The sequence below is a fragment of the Ranitomeya imitator genome, chromosome 4, assembly GCF_032444005.1.
Source record: "Ranitomeya imitator isolate aRanImi1 chromosome 4, aRanImi1.pri, whole genome shotgun sequence".
In the NCBI taxonomy this organism is placed as follows: Eukaryota; Metazoa; Chordata; class Amphibia; order Anura; family Dendrobatidae; genus Ranitomeya; species Ranitomeya imitator.
Window position 1 is genome coordinate 504762783 of NC_091285.1, and position 15908 is coordinate 504778690.

A 15908-nucleotide genomic window follows, 5' to 3' on the forward strand; every position below is an offset into this window, starting at 1 on the left:
TGTGGAAGCCAGGTGGCAAAGTGATCCAGGAACTGATGAGAGGGGTCGGGAGGACGATACACCACCGCCACTCGCTTGCAGAAGGGGATGTAGAGTCTGACAGCATGGACTTCAAAGGAAGGGAAGACAAGTGAGGGTACTTGGGAGATAACTTGGAAGGTACATTTGGGTGATAGGAGCAGACCAACTCCTCCACCTGCTCTGTTGTCCAATCTTGGGGTATGAGAAAAGTGTAGTCCACCATATGAGAGAGCAGCAGCAGCAGTGGTGTCTGACTGCTGGATCCAGGTTTCAGTAAGAGGTGGTTAAAAGAATCAGAAAGAAAGAAGTCATGGATGAAAGGGAGTGTATTACACACAGAGCAAGAATTCCAAAGGGCATTTCTTGTTATAGGAGAACTCAGGCTACTGTGACTATCAAAGGGGCACAGAGGGCACTATTTAATTTAACTCAGCATTACTATATTCTAGAGGGTTGCTTTAGAATTTAGAGGGTTCAGAGAACCACACAGCAGGTGCAGTAATAGGAACACATACAGCAGCACTGGGGTACCAGTAGGATGAGGAGTTTGTGCAGGTTGGGAATAGATGGTGACGTGCTGAAAATATGAGAAGTAAAATGTGTCTTTGTTGTATTCTCTGTAGACGAGTTCTGGCTGGAGGAGTTGTCATGTCGGTCTGGGCCAGATGGAAAAGACTGGAAAAGTGAACGATTCCATCAGAAAGAATGTCAGCAGTAAGTCATTATCTGTAGCTGTGCTGTGTTCTCTTAAATGTTCTGTAGGACTGGTATCTACCACTGACCATATGGCGGTAATATCAATGTTGGTCTTTATATAGAGATTACTTTCAGTAACAGCGCAGTCATCTGCTGAGGTTCTCCTCCACTATTAGTTAGGGTGCGTCACCCTGTGGTACTCAAGGTTACCTGTTAGGGGCCCACTCAGAAACTTCGCCCCCCCCCCCGAACCAATACCCTAGCTACGCCTCTGAATTGTAAAGTGCTAGGGAGTAGTATAGTGCCATGGCGCTAAAGAAACAAAAGTTATTATTATTAATATCAAACTCAAGTTGGGGCCGGAATATCTTGGCTTAACGCATGGTTGTTTGCAGATAGGCATATTATACTTGTACCTGTGAAAAACGTTAAAAAAAAATTTGTTTTAAAGAAAATATTTTTGTGCCTTTTTGTAACTTTTCATAGTTAATGAGTTATATGACAGATAAAGAAACACCTAAATCTGCATACGCTACAATGTTAGCCATTACCCATAGCAAAGAAAGAGAAGAATTACATCCTGTGAAGAATCTTATGGGAATACACTATGAAGTTTTTAATTCTCCAGTAAAGTTGAGCAAGCTGAGCGTGGGATTTTATATCAATATTTTATTATCTATCTCCTGAGTATCCTTACATGATTATTGGAAGACTATTATACAAACCCATATGATGACCATCTGCTTTGTCTCTAAACTAAACCCAACCCAGCTGTATTTTTGTTGTTCAGTGATTTTTCAAATGTCATAATAGACTTCCCAGTTCTCACTTACTTTATTATTATTTGTTAGGGTAATTATTGCAAAAATTAGATTACGCTTAAAAATGCTCTTTTCTATACGTGTAAACCACAGGACACTACTAGCTTCAGGTGCCATATACATGCCAACAACTCTAGCAGGAAACACAGGCAGAACATCTCGGAAGTTTGCGTAAAAATTATTGATTAATGGATGTTTTTCATTTTCTTTTTTTACCTTCTCTCTCCTTTTGGTGGGTGTGGGTTACAGGCAGGTTTATGAATAAGTTTTATATATTTTCTGTCATTCTTGGATGTTTCTCTTTTTCTTTATATATAAATTGAAGTAGAAAAAAAAATTGAACTGAAAAAAGCCCTAACTCCAGGGACACTGAACTGAGGCTTGTATGTCTTTATGTGTCATTATGTTGTATAGTGTGATAGCAGATCACTTCTACTATTCTAGTTATTAAAAAACCTTTCAAAATGTCCCGGAGAAAGTCATGGATTTCCGCCTTTAGAAATCTACTAGCATACCATAGAAACAATTAACTTAGGTAGACATACAACCCACTAGAAGATAAATGGAGTGACTATTTTATCTGACCACTCTCCCCTGGATATTCAGAGATGCTTTACACCACTCTGGATAGAGAAGAAGCAAAAGTGTTGTCAACTCTCAGTAGTGATGAAATTCCCAAATCCTCAGGTTCTTTGGTACGGATTACTTTATTGTCAAAATGATTTTCAGTGATCACACAATCATGCATATTGGGAAATCCCCCTTCATCAGATTTATAGCTAATACCTCTTCATTGTCTTCCTCATTGGTGAAGAGATATAAAAATCACTGCTGATGGGGTCAACTGATAAATTCAAGAAGACATGTTTGTCTGGGGTCCGTGAACCTGGACTCCCCAATCATTACCAATGTCACGTAATCTCTAAAAGTATCTTCAAACCCTATTCAACTAGTGATCGGTTCTAGAGCAATTCTAGATCACTGAAATGTGTAATACATATGTCTACATGCATTCAGATTACCAGATGGTTCCATTTCTCTGATACACTCACCAGTGCTCGGCAATGGACATTCTTCACAGGGTCTGTTCCACGCACGTCCAATATTATATGAACAGCAACACATTTTTTTCGTCATGTTGTAAAGCAATTCTCCATCACAAGTTTGATTGTCGGCAAAAAAGTTTCTAAAGCACAGACTTCTTCTCATGTCTACATATAGAAGATATTCAGCGGGTCATTCAATTATGGATTAATAGTAAACATTTAATGACCTTATTTAACCTTAGAAAAAGTCAAACTAATCGAATATTTTCAAATGAGCAGTAAGATAGAATTGAATTACACGTGAAAAAGACAATAAACCAGATTAGCCCACAGACAGTTGCTCCTATCGTATATTTTATTGCCTGGAAGGTGTGAATCCTTCATCCTGGATAACAACGCTTGGCCAGACGCTATTTCTATTTGTCATTTGACATATTTTTTGGATGTACTTTTACAACTGTTTATAGATCTGGCAAACCATGGCCTGTTATTTCAACAACTCTATAAAGGCTAATGTAAATTACGGTAAGTCATCTGTAGCTTAACTGGAGGGCGAAGAGCTTCATGTTTGGAAAAACTGAGCACAGAATTTCTATAAATCAAGGTTTGGATGGAGTTCCAAGCAAGAACTGCAACGTGCAAAGCAAAAATGGACAAATCAGGGGTCGACTAAGAGTTTTTGTTTATTTTTTTATTTTTTTGTCACTTTTTAAAATTTTAGTGTTTTGCTTTTGGAAAGAGGCAGCGGTTTCACTGTACTCTGCTTTCAAACTTGTGGCCTAGCTCAGCTCTCACTGTGTAGCTGTCATTAGAAGAGACCCTATCATTGGTGAGTAAAGAAGCCCTCCCATTAAGGTTTTTATTCATTAAATGTTTGTATACAGTATGTGCATGTAATGATGTGTGAGTGTAATAACGTACTCATCTACTGCAACAATTAATGAATTAAACTTAATTGGAGCACTGCTTTAATGTTGAATTTTCAGGATTTTGGGGGGCTTGTATTATACACTTTATATAAACTTTATATCTACTTGCATATAGCAATAGCAATGTGTTTGCTAATAGAATTATATACAAGGTCATCTATACAAAATGAAGTGATGACTAGTAGGGATGAGCGAGTGTGCTCGGATAAGGTGTTATCTGAGTGTGCTCGAGTGCTAATAGAGTATTTTCGGAGTACTCTAATACTATGTTCGAGTCGCTGTGGCTGCGTGTCTCGTGGCTGTTCGACAGCCAGAAAACATGCAGGGATTCCCTGTTTGCTAGGCTGTCCGTGCATGTGTTGGGTCTGTCGCCACGAGACATGCAGGCACGGGGACTCGAACATAGTATTCGAGCACTCCGAAAAGACTTTATTAGCACTCGAGCATGCTCAGATAACACCTTATCCAAGCACACTCGCTCATCACTAATGAGTAGATTTTATATTCACTTTTCACATGTAAGGCTCAGTTTACGTAAGAGCCTTCCACTAGAGGTCTAAGGTGTACAGGAAGGATAAGCTAAGTAGGAGAAGTTGGAAAAGTTTCTCTAAGGCTGGTTTCACATTTGCGTTTTTTGCCGCAGCGATTTAGAGCAAAAAAATGCATGTGTTTTTTTTCCTATACTTAACATTAAAAACGCATGTGTTTTGCGGCGTTTTGACGACGCATGCGTCGTTTCTATGCATGCATTTTATTGCAGAAATGCAACATGTAGTAATTTCTAGCGGCGTTTTTTTGCCGCAAAAAAACGCATGCTTTTTTGCCGCAAAAAAACGTATTGATGTCTATGTAAACGCATGTGTTTTTAAGCACATGCGTTTGCATGCGTTTTTAAACGTATGACTTTTAATAGAAAAACACAAGAATACACACTGATAAGCCACCCCCCAACTCTAACCCTAACCCTAACCCTAGGGATCCTAACCCTAACCCTAAGGGTTAGGATCCCTAGGGTTAGGGTTACGGTTAGGATCCCTAGGGTTAGGGTTAGGATCCCTAGGGTTAGGGTCCCTAGGGTTAGGGTTATGGTTAGGATCCCTAGGATTAGGGTTAGGATCCCTAGGGTTAGGGTTAGGGTCCCTAGGGTTAGGGTTAGGGTCCCTAGGGTTAGGCTTAGGATCCCTAGGATTAGGGTTAGGGTTAGGATCCCTAGGGTTAGGGTTAGAGTCCCTAGGGTTAGGGTTAGGATCCCTAGGGTTACTACACTTCTCATCATGCGTTTCAAAAACGCAAACGCAGGAAAAAACGCATGTAAACACGTCAAAACGCCGCATTTGTTTTAACACATGCAAAAACGCATGGGTCTAAAAAACACAGCATTTGCATTTAAAACGCTGCGTTTTTAAACGCAAATGTGAAACCAGCTTAAGGCCTCATTCACACATCAGTGTTTTCGATCAGTATTTGATCAGTATTTTTTTTATCATGTAAAAACCAAGCGTGTCTTCAAAACACAGAACAAGTGTCAGTCTTTCAGTTATAGTTTTCTCTGTAAGTTCTGTCTTTGGCATACAAAGACTGGTGCAAAATACTGACCAGGTAGTGACATGTGAATGAGTCTTAAAAGAGGTAAAAAAAAACCATAATATACCATACTCTTTTTTTTTACTTGTATAACTTTGTATTATTGTTCCATTCTGCAAAAAATGCTATGCTAATGCATTCCTGGCTGCCTGGTGTATGACAATAGGACAAAGTTTTTGTATATAAGAGGTCGATGAGGGAGTATGGATATGTTCAACATTAGGCCGGGGTCACACTAGTGTATGGCATCCGATACGAGAGCAGGAGCCGAGTGTCATGCGTCTTTGCTAAGAGCCTCTCGCACAGAGGGGATCGGAGCACAGCTGCGGAGGAGGCGGAGAAATTAATTTCTCCATCTCCTCCATCGGCGGGGTCAGCATATATCGCACCACATTCGATGATATCCGAGTGATGTGTGCTGTGTCACTCTCACCCATAGGCTTATATAGGTGTGTGTGAGCCGAGACTCGGCCGATTGTTCTCGCATGCCAATACGACAAGAGAAAATAATCACAGATGTGATACTGGTCCGAGTCCTATGCGATGTTTTCGCGCATAGCACTCATCTATATTCTACGCTAGTGTGACCCCGGCCTTATCATTAGAAAGTTACCCAGTGTATTCACCAAACGTAGGGCCAAAATAAGGACAAAAAGTACCTTCTTATAGCTTATGATTCACTGTTTCATTAGCAGGACTATATTTAGCTGTACTAAAAGCATTGCACCACATGCACTGGAAAAAATATATAATTTTACATATGCTATTCTGCTATAAGAAAAGAGAAAAGGACAGATGTATGCAACTGGATAGAATACAATTTGTATGTGTTTGCATACATATGTTTTTCTTATACTTCAATGGACTCTAGGGCATTACGGGGTCCAATGAAAATGTTACAAACCCACACAATAACTGTTCAGTTCCACAACTCAAATCAATAAATAATAATAATATTTTTAAGTCAGAGCTTGGATTAGCCACAACTTACCCATACAGTTGTTTCCTCCATTCACTGGCATGAAGTCCGGTGGGCATATACAAGAATAGTTTCCAACCGTGTTGTAGCAGGTTCCAGGCCCACATATTCCAGGCTGATCACATTCATTGACATCTTAAATAGAATTATAGAAATATATTATTAGATCTAACAGTAAAAACATGTTATATATAAGTATTCAATGTAAAATGTCTTAATAATTTAGGACACCAAAGTGAATGGACGGAGGCTGATAACACATGGGCACAGCAACATGCTATTCCTCTTAGAAGTTCATGAATGGATTGGATTGACAGCTGGGTGTTACCAGTTGGGGGCATGACCCTACACAATTTGACACGGACCAATCACAGCTGTGTCACACTGTAAGGACACACCTGTTTGACAAGGGGAATGGTAACACCCAGTTGTCAATTTATTTATGAATATTTAGGTTGAATAAAAGAGGATTATTACACGTAAAGCTATTATAAAAGATTATCTAGAACTGATATTTTTGGCAAATATTAGTATTTACTACAACAGACATTCATCAGGTTGTGAAAGGTTGTCTTTACATAGCTGAGGCTCGTTCTGCGAGGATTTGGGTACTAAAGTAAATGTACATTGTAAGAATCTTGAGAGAGAACGTGCATGTTTGGGAAGATTTGACTTACCATCACAGACTCGAGTCTCTTCATTAAGGAAGAAGCCAGTTGGGCAATGGCACTGGAAACTACCAAAGGTATTGACGCACTTTCCTCCTTGACATAGACCCGGTAACTCCAGACATTCATCGATATCTAAAATAATGTAAAGAAGGCAAATCAGGATTTTCACAATCTACATTAGAGATCTTGAAATAACATCATGAACGTTTGGATTAATTGTGATCAAAATCCAATCAGACATATTTCAGAGAGCCAGAAACTGTGGAATAAAAATCATTTCCTGCTGGATGTGTGATTTTGCACATGGTTTGAAAATGACCTGATTAAATGAACCTATTTCAAGAAATTCCATCAAACTTACCTTCCAAAATAACAGTAATGGGATTTGGTCTGAAACCTTCTCCTCCAGGACACAACACTTTATAATCACCTGAAAAATAACATTATTAGTATTTATATTTCATCAAGATATATCCTTCCTTAATTTGTGAGTAAAGATGTATGGCACAAGATGTTAAACAAACGTATACGTCTGACATATGCCTTTGACAGATACCATCTGTCAGGAATCCATCATCAACAGACTCTTGTGTTAAAATACTTCTAGGTTAAAGGGGTTGTCTAGTCTTAAACAACCAGTCCGCAGTCACTCTATGTGACTGCAGACTTTTCAATTCTCACTGTGCGCTCTGATGACTCTCCAGTGCCAGCGACAGGAACGGCAGTTATGGTGACCACAAATATACATTATACATACTCCCGGCCACATTACAACTAAGTGTGTGCCGCCCCACTCTATCTAAGTGTATTGAGTGAGGCCAGAAACAGTCTAGTCGGAATGTGGCCGGGAGTATGACTATCACATACTTGCAGTCACATGCTAAGGAATTTGTGTCCAATAATGGACTCACACTATGCAATTCTTCAACAAGAAAAACTGCATAACTGATGTCGAGATTTTTAGTTTATAAAAACACAAAATCTTGAAGATCAAAACATTTTTGGTAAAGAACATTTACCTGAAACATGGATAACTAATCAGGTATCTATCCCACCTACGTATGACACTTACTGGAATTTACAGGTGGGCAGTGCTCACAAGGCGTTCCCCAGGCTTTACCCCGTGAACAACAACATGAGGCCTTGGATATGCTGACACCAATTTCAACACTGCAGGCCAAGTCTCCATTATCTCCTCGTGGTTTTGCCTCCAGGTAACAACTGCCAGACCGAGTATCTGTGCGATAGAAAAAATGATATATTATTATACTGTTACATTAGCAATTTTTTTAAGAATGTTTTATTTAAACATTTTTTAACATAGAAAGTTTGGGTGCAGAAGGGGGAAATGTAGGTAGATCAGATATGAACACTATCATGGTTCGAGCTGACTTATCCAGTAGTGTCCATATCTACATATGGCATTTCCTTTTAAGGAGATAAATAAGTGCCTTAAATTAGCATTTTTTATATGATTCTCTGGTGCCAGTGATGTGACATTTGATTCTATGAAGTCTAGCAATATTTTTGAAGGCCTCGATTCATCAAAGTTTTCAATCCAGAAGACTGGCGCAAAATGATTTGAAATGTTTAAAAAAGTTTGTGCAAAACAAGACAGCCCAAAAATTTTGCGACTTTTGGCATTTTCAAGCCTTTTTTGCCCAGCTCCAATGAAGTGTGCGGAACTGAGGTAGGACAGGGGCCTGACGAGGCATGATGACCCCCATTCATCAAATTCATGAAAAGTCATGGCTGTACCTTACTCAGTCTCAGACTGTAAGATTTGTGGCGAGGCGCACACAACTTTATACCTCGCCTTAGCCAATAAGAGGTTTGCGCTTCTTAATGAAACAAGCATCTCGCACCCCACCTCCTCACCAAGAATGGCGTGACAAACACTCGTCTTGATGAATTGGGGCCTATATGTCTACAACTTTTTATCTGAAACATTGATTATTAAAATCTTCCATAGAATCTACTATGCAATGGGGTTGAGCATTGTGCTGTAACATACACAAAGCCTCCTGACTAAAGTGGAACATTTAATATACAATATTGATAATCCTGCAATGGGAGGTTCTGACACAATAACGCGGCCCAAATGTGCAGCAGAAGACAATATTTCATAATTGTGCAAGCCTTTAACTTGCTTCTTGGCAAAATGCGTATGGAAACAATTGACAGTAACCTATTAAGAGCAATAAAATATATAACCATTGTGAGGTATGATAACACCATAATGTGTTCAGTATACACCTAGAATCATTACCTATGGTAGGCATGAGACTCTTCTGAAAAGCCCTACTGAAAGCCTTAAACCCTTAGTGACAGAGCCAATTTGGTACTTAATGACCGAGCCAATTTTTGCAATTCTGACCACTGTCACTTTATGAGGTTATAACTCTGGAACGCTTCAACGGATCCCGCTGATTCTGAGATTGTTTTTCGTGACATATTGTACTTCATGATAGTGGTAACATTTCTTCGATATTACTTGCGATTATTTATGAAAAAAACGGAAATATGGCGAAAATTTTAAACATTTTGCAATTTTCAAACTTTGTATTTTTATGCCCTTAAATCAGAGAGATATGTCACAAAAAATAGTTAATAAATAACATTTCCCACATGTCTACTTTACATCAGCACAATTTTGGAAACAAAATTTTTTTTTGTTAGGGAGTTATAAGGGTTAAAAGTTGACCAGCAATTTCTCATTTTTACAACACCATTTTTTTTAGGGACCACATCACATTTGAAGTCATTTTGAGGGGTCTATATGATAGAAAATAATGAAGTGTGACACCATTCTAAAAACTACACCCCTCAAGGTTCTCAAAACCACATTCAAGAAGTTTATTAACCCTTTATGTGCTTCACAGGAACTGAAACAATGTGGAAGGAAAAAATGAACATTTAACTTTTTTTTGCAAACATCTTAATTCAGAACCATTTTTTTTATTTTCACAAGTGTAAAAACAGAAATGTAACCATAAATTTTGTTATGCAATTTCTCCTGAATACGCCAATACCCCATATGTGGGGGTAAACCACTGTTTGGGCGCACCGCAGAGCTTGGAAGTGAAGGAGTGCCGTTTTACTTTTTCAATGTAGAATTGGCTGGAATTGAGATTGGACGCCATGTCGCGTTTGGAGAGCCTCTGATGTGCCTAAACAGTGGAAACCCCCCACAAGTGACACCATTTTGGAAACTAGACCCCTTAAGGAACATATCTAGATGTGTGGTGAGCACTTTGAACCCCCATGTGCTTCACAGAAGTTTATAATGTAGAGCCGTGAAAAAAAAAATCGCATTTTTTCTACAAAAATGATCTTTTTGCCCACAAATTTTTATTTTCACAAGGGTAACAGGAGAAATTAGACCACTAAAGTTGTTGTGCAATTTCTCGTGAGTACGTCGATACCCAATATGTGGGGGTAAACCACTGTTTGGGCGCACCGCAGAGCTTGGAAGAGAAAGAGTGCCGTTTTACTTTTTCAATGTAGAATTGGCTGGAATTGAGATCGGACGCCATGTCGCGTTTGGAGAGCCCCTGATGTGCCTAAACAGTAGAAATCCCCCACAAGTGACCCCATTTTGGAAACTAGACCCCCCATGGAACTTATCTAGATGTGTGGTGAGAACCTTGAATGCCCAAGTGCTTCACAGAAGTTTATAATGCAGAGCCGTGAAAATAAAAAAAATTTTTTTCCACAAAAAAGATTTTTTAGCCCCCAAGTTTTTATTTTCACAAGGGTAACAAGAGAAATTGGACCCCAAAGGTTGTTGTCCAATTTGTCCTGAGTATGCTGGTACCCCATATGTGGGGGTAAACCACTCTTTGGGCGCACGGCAGAGCTCGGAAGGGAAGGAGCGCCTTTTTGGAATGCAGACTTTGATAGAATGGTCTGTGGGCATTATGTTGCGATTGCAGAGCCCCTGATGTACCTAAACTGTAGTAACCCCCCACAAGTGACCCCATTTTGGAAACTAGACCCCCCAAGGAACTTATCTAGATGTGTGGTGAGAACTTTGAATGCCCAAGTGTTTCACAGAAGTTTAGAATGCAGAGTCGTGAAAATAAAAAATATTTTTTTTTTCCACAAAAAAGATATTGTAGCCCCCAAGTTTTTATTTTCACAAGGGTAACAAGAGAAATTGGACCCCAGAAGTTGTTGTCCAATTTATCCCGAGTACGCTGATGCCCCATATGTGGGGGTAACCCACTGTTTGGGCGCACGGCAGAGCTCAGAAGGGAGGGAGCACCATTTGACTTTTTGAGCGCAAAATTGGCTGTCGTGTTTGGAGACCCCCTGATGTACCTAAACAGTGGAAACCCCCCAATTCTAGCTCCAACCCTAACCCCAACACACCCCTAACCCTAATCCCAACCTGATCCATAATCCTAATCACTAACCCTAACCATAATCACAACCCTTACCCCAAAACAACCCTAATGTCAACCCTAACCATAACCCTAATCAAAACCCTAAATCCAACACACCCCTAATCCTAATCTCAATCCTAACCTCAAACCTAACCCTAATCCCAATACACCCCTAATCACAACCCTAACCTTAACCCTAATCCCAAACCTAACCTTAATCACAAGCGTAACCCTAATGCCAACCCTAACCCTAATACCAACCCTAATCCAAACCCTAACCCTAATCCCAGCTCTAACCCTAACTTTAGCCCCAACCCTAGCCCTAACTTTAGCCCCAACCCTAACCCTAGCCCTAAGGCTACTTTCACACTTGCGTCGTTTGTCATTCCGTTGCAATCCGTCGTTTTGGACAAGAAACGGATCCTGCAAATGTGCCCGCAGGATGCGTTTTTTGCCCATAGACTTGTATTGCCGACGGATCGTGACGGATGGCCACACGTCGCGCCCGTCGTGCACTGGATCAGTTGTGTTTTGGCGGAGCATCGGCACAAAAAAACGTTCAATGAAACGTTTTTTTGTACGTCGCATCCGCCATTTCTGACCGCGCATGCGTGGCCGTAACTCCGCCCCCTCCTCCCCAGGACATAGATTGGGCAGCGGATGCTTTGAAAAACTACAGCTGCTGCCCACGTTGTGCACAATTTTCACAACGTGCGTCGGTATGTCGGGCCGACGCATTGCGACGGCTCCTTACCGACGTAAGTGTGAAAGAAGCCTAACCCTAAATTTAGCCCCAACCCTAACCCTAAATTTAGCCCCAACCCTAACCCTAAATTTAGCCCCAACCCTAGCCTTAACCCTACCCCTAACCCTAACCCTACCCCTACCCTAACCCTACCCCTAACCCTACCCCTAACCCTAACCCTACCCCTAACCCTAACCCTACCCCTAACCCTAACCCTACCCCTAACCCTACCCCTAACCCTACCCCTAACCCTAATTTTAGCACCAACTGCTGTTCTCCTGCCAGCCGGCAGATGGAGACAGATGGCGGGCGCACTGGGCATGCGCCCGCCATTTTCTTCTGCCGGCGGCCAGGAGGAGCAGCAAGAGGATCCAGGGACCTAGGTGAGTATGCTAGGGTCCCCGAATCCCCCTATTTCTCTGTCCTCTGATGTGCGATCACATCAGAGGACAGAGAATTACACTTTACTTTTTTTTTTTTTTTGCGGTCGCCGGTAAACAGTTAATTACCGGCGATCGCAAAACAGGGGTCGGTAATACCGACCCCGATCATGCTCTTTGGGGTCTCGGCTACCCCCGGCAGCCGAGACCCCAAAGATTCTCCCGGTGCCGGCCGGCGGGCGCACTGCGCATGTGCCCGCCATTTTGAAGATGGCGGCGCCCACCCGGAGACACCAGGAGCATCGGGGGAGCTAGGTGAGTATTGGGGGGCTACCTGGGACCCCTTTTCTCTGTCCTCCGATGTGCGATCACATCGGAGGACAGAGAAATTAAAAAGAGATCACGTTTTTTTTTGTTTTTTTTGCGATCGCCGGTAAACGGTTAATTACCGGCGATCGCAAATGTGGGGAGGGTTAAAACCCCCCCGAATCATGTTCTCTGGGGTCTCGGCTACCCCCGGCAGCCGAGACCCCGGAGAAAATCGGCCTCTGGGGGGCGCTATGTACTTTTTCCACAGCGCCGTTAATTAACGGCGCTGTGGTTTAAGTACCCTTAGCGGCCGCCGTTAAAAGGCGTATCGGCGGTCGCTAAGGGGTTAAGCATATTTGAGCACTGATGGGCAGCGATAATTCACCTGCCAGATTAAATAACAGAAGGGCATAGATAAGGGCATGGAGAGTAGCAGGTATTCTATGGATAGAAATTCATACTGATGTCGCTAAATAATATGTTACAATAGATGATACGAGATTAATATTTTCATGAGGATTACCTAGTAGAAAACAATGACTAATAGATTTATTAAAAAGCCATACCAACACATCCAACTCGAGTAGGGTTGAGTTGGAAATCTGGAGGGCATTCACAGTTGTAACTGCCTGGCGTATTCTCACATGTTCCACTTATACATGTTGTTGGATCAGCACATTCATCCACATCTTAAAAAAAAAAGGAAGAAACATGTATTTTTTAGACATTTTACCATATTAAAGCAGTTTTCTTAACAAAACTACTTTGAGTCCATGCACAAACCCACGGAGAATACACAGCAGAATCCATTTGTATCATAAAATTGAAATGCCATCTAGATCTTACCCGTGCAGTTTCCACCACTTTTATCCAGCTCATATCCACTATCACAATCACACCTGAAGAGACCCGGGAGGTTTTTGCAAGTTCCATAAACGCAGATGTTGGGAAGAGCACATTCATCAATATCTACAAATATAAGAATATTATTTTTAATATTGATACAAAAAAGGTTTAGAACTGCTTGTAAGTTGTATAGATTGACCTAAACAGATGTTCTTTATTTCTATGCAACCCATGATTCCTTCAGTCCATCTTACCTTCACATGTTTTCCCATCAGGGCTTGGTAAGAATCCCATGTCACAGTCACAACGGTATCCTCCAGGAGTATTAAGACACTGGCCATTTCCACATAGATTTATGTTGTCGGTGCATTCATCAATATCTGTCCAGAAGAGTAGACAGTTTTATTAAACACTTTGACTTCTTGGCATATCTTAAGAGTTCACTATGTGTTATTGAAGCTAAATCCCTGTTGTTGTAATTATAAAACTCTGTTCTAACAAGGATGACCTATTCGTTGGCAATAACACCGCACGATTCGTCTACCAGACTAAATTTTTAATGTCTTTGCTAATTTGTTGCAGTGATCTCATCGGGACAACAGCAACCTCCATGAAAATAAAAAAGCCAATAAGAGTAGAATAATATCAAACAGTTCGTCTAATGTTAAGTCTCTTCCCAGCACAGAACAGGAAATCTAAAAAGCCCTGTACAAACAATTGCTCTAGAAATAAACTTTTATCAAATCAATATAGAACCTACAGACTCACCTTTACAATCAAATCCATCTCCAAAATATCCTTCTTTGCACAGACATCGGTATGATCCCATGGTGTTCTTGCAGTTTGCATCTTGGCTGCACAGATGGGTTCCATTAGAACATTCATCAAGATCTGCAAGAAATGTCAACTGAATTTACTATTCTTTTTTGAGTAACAAACCAACCTAAGGTGGTGTCACACGACCGTATTCTCTCTCATTGGAGAGAATTGGTCCGATTATGCTAATCAGACTCTGACCAGAGTTTGATGAAAGTGTGATCAAAATGTGATCCGATTTTCTCAGATGTGGAGAAGTTCGACAAAAAAAATCTCCATCTTCCCCATTTTTTCAGCACATGAACATCAGACCACATTTAAATATCATCCGATTGCAGTCCGATTTTTTCCACGGACTCTTTGACTTGAATGGTTGAGTGTGATATTGGTGATATTGATTTTTTTCATTGGACAGACTGTCCAAGGCAAAAATCAGACAAGTACATGGCACCATGGAATAACATTGGTCTGAGTGCAAGCTGATGTTTTGTCGGATCGGACTCGGCCCGAAAATACAGTCATCTGCAAAAGACCTAGGACTGATTCCATCACCACATCACACAATATGTCTATGGCCATTAAACACATTTGGGCATATTGAAAGTTGTATTCAATTCTGGGAATATGCCATACATTCTTAAGAAAAAAAGATATTGTCCAATGAATAGATCGGCATGCTGCAGACAGAAACAGCCAAGCACTGCACTCTACTGTCTTCATCAGACTTTGAATGTTGTGACGGCATGCATCCTCAATCGTCCCGCCATTCAAAGTTCTGACTGATGAATACTTTTATGGAGAAAGATGCATTATAACTTGAGAAAACATCGCACCTGTGCACTTGATGCCATTTCCTACCCATCCAGGGTTGCAGCTACATTTAAAGCTTCCAGGGAGGTTCGTACACATGGCGTGCCTGTCACAGTTGTGAGCACCGATCTCACATTCGTTGACATCTGGTTAAAAAAAAAGAAACAGAGAAACATTCAAATTATATCAATAAAATCATTTGATGAGAACCCAACATATATAATGTATTTTCTTAGTTTAGCCATAAGTTTTATTTGGTAAACTATATTTAATGTTTGATCAGATATTATTATACTACAGTAAAGTACACAAACCCTTTCTGAGGAGCATCTAATGCGAAACGCAAGTAAAAGGGTGTATGTAGGTAAATATGTGTCCGTGTTTATCATCTCATGAACGTAATGGTATCTGGTTTTTTGCTACAACTCATTGCTCTTGGACTTGGGCATTGGCCCTATCATTTTTTATTTCGAGTAATGACTGTCTTGAAGATCACTATCTGTTCAATATACTTTGTGAATCTGGGTCTATGAATGCACTGCTACTTTCTAGCACATGCACTTATTTTTTGTGTGATATATGTCTTTGGAGTGACCTATTCATATTTCCTATGCCAAATGCACTTTATATGTAATACTAATTTGTAGGCATTGCCACTTTATTTTTTGCTTTTATTATTCATGTTATCACTATTATCCAGTCAATCACTTATAAACTTTGTACTCTTAAAAAAACTTTTATAGTGTAATGAGTGTTTAATTTTAGGCTATGGCATACTCATTTCTGGATGGTTACCCTTTTGGGACCTATTTATTTCTACTACCTCCTTTTTCCACAAGGGCATATGAGCTGTATATAGCTACCCAT

At 40.5% G+C, this 15908-nt stretch overlaps 1 protein-coding gene across 2 annotated transcripts in view; it reads right to left on the bottom strand.

Moving 5' to 3' along the window:
* The window catches only part of FBN1 (fibrillin 1), a 440189-nt gene that overhangs the window by 91122 nt on the left and 333159 nt on the right, over positions 1-15908 (bottom strand). For both annotated transcript variants that reach the window (XM_069766028.1, XM_069766029.1), the window contains 10 exons: positions 15065-15187; positions 14184-14306; positions 13670-13795; positions 13416-13538; positions 13136-13258; positions 7820-7984; positions 7109-7177; positions 6754-6879; positions 6089-6211; positions 2591-2749 (listed from right to left, as the gene is read on the bottom strand). In XM_069766028.1, the coding sequence (XP_069622129.1) occupies positions 2591-2749; positions 6089-6211; positions 6754-6879; positions 7109-7177; positions 7820-7984; positions 13136-13258; positions 13416-13538; positions 13670-13795; positions 14184-14306; positions 15065-15187 (1260 nt within the window). The remainder of the gene's footprint in view (positions 1-2590; positions 2750-6088; positions 6212-6753; positions 6880-7108; positions 7178-7819; positions 7985-13135; positions 13259-13415; positions 13539-13669; positions 13796-14183; positions 14307-15064; positions 15188-15908) is intronic.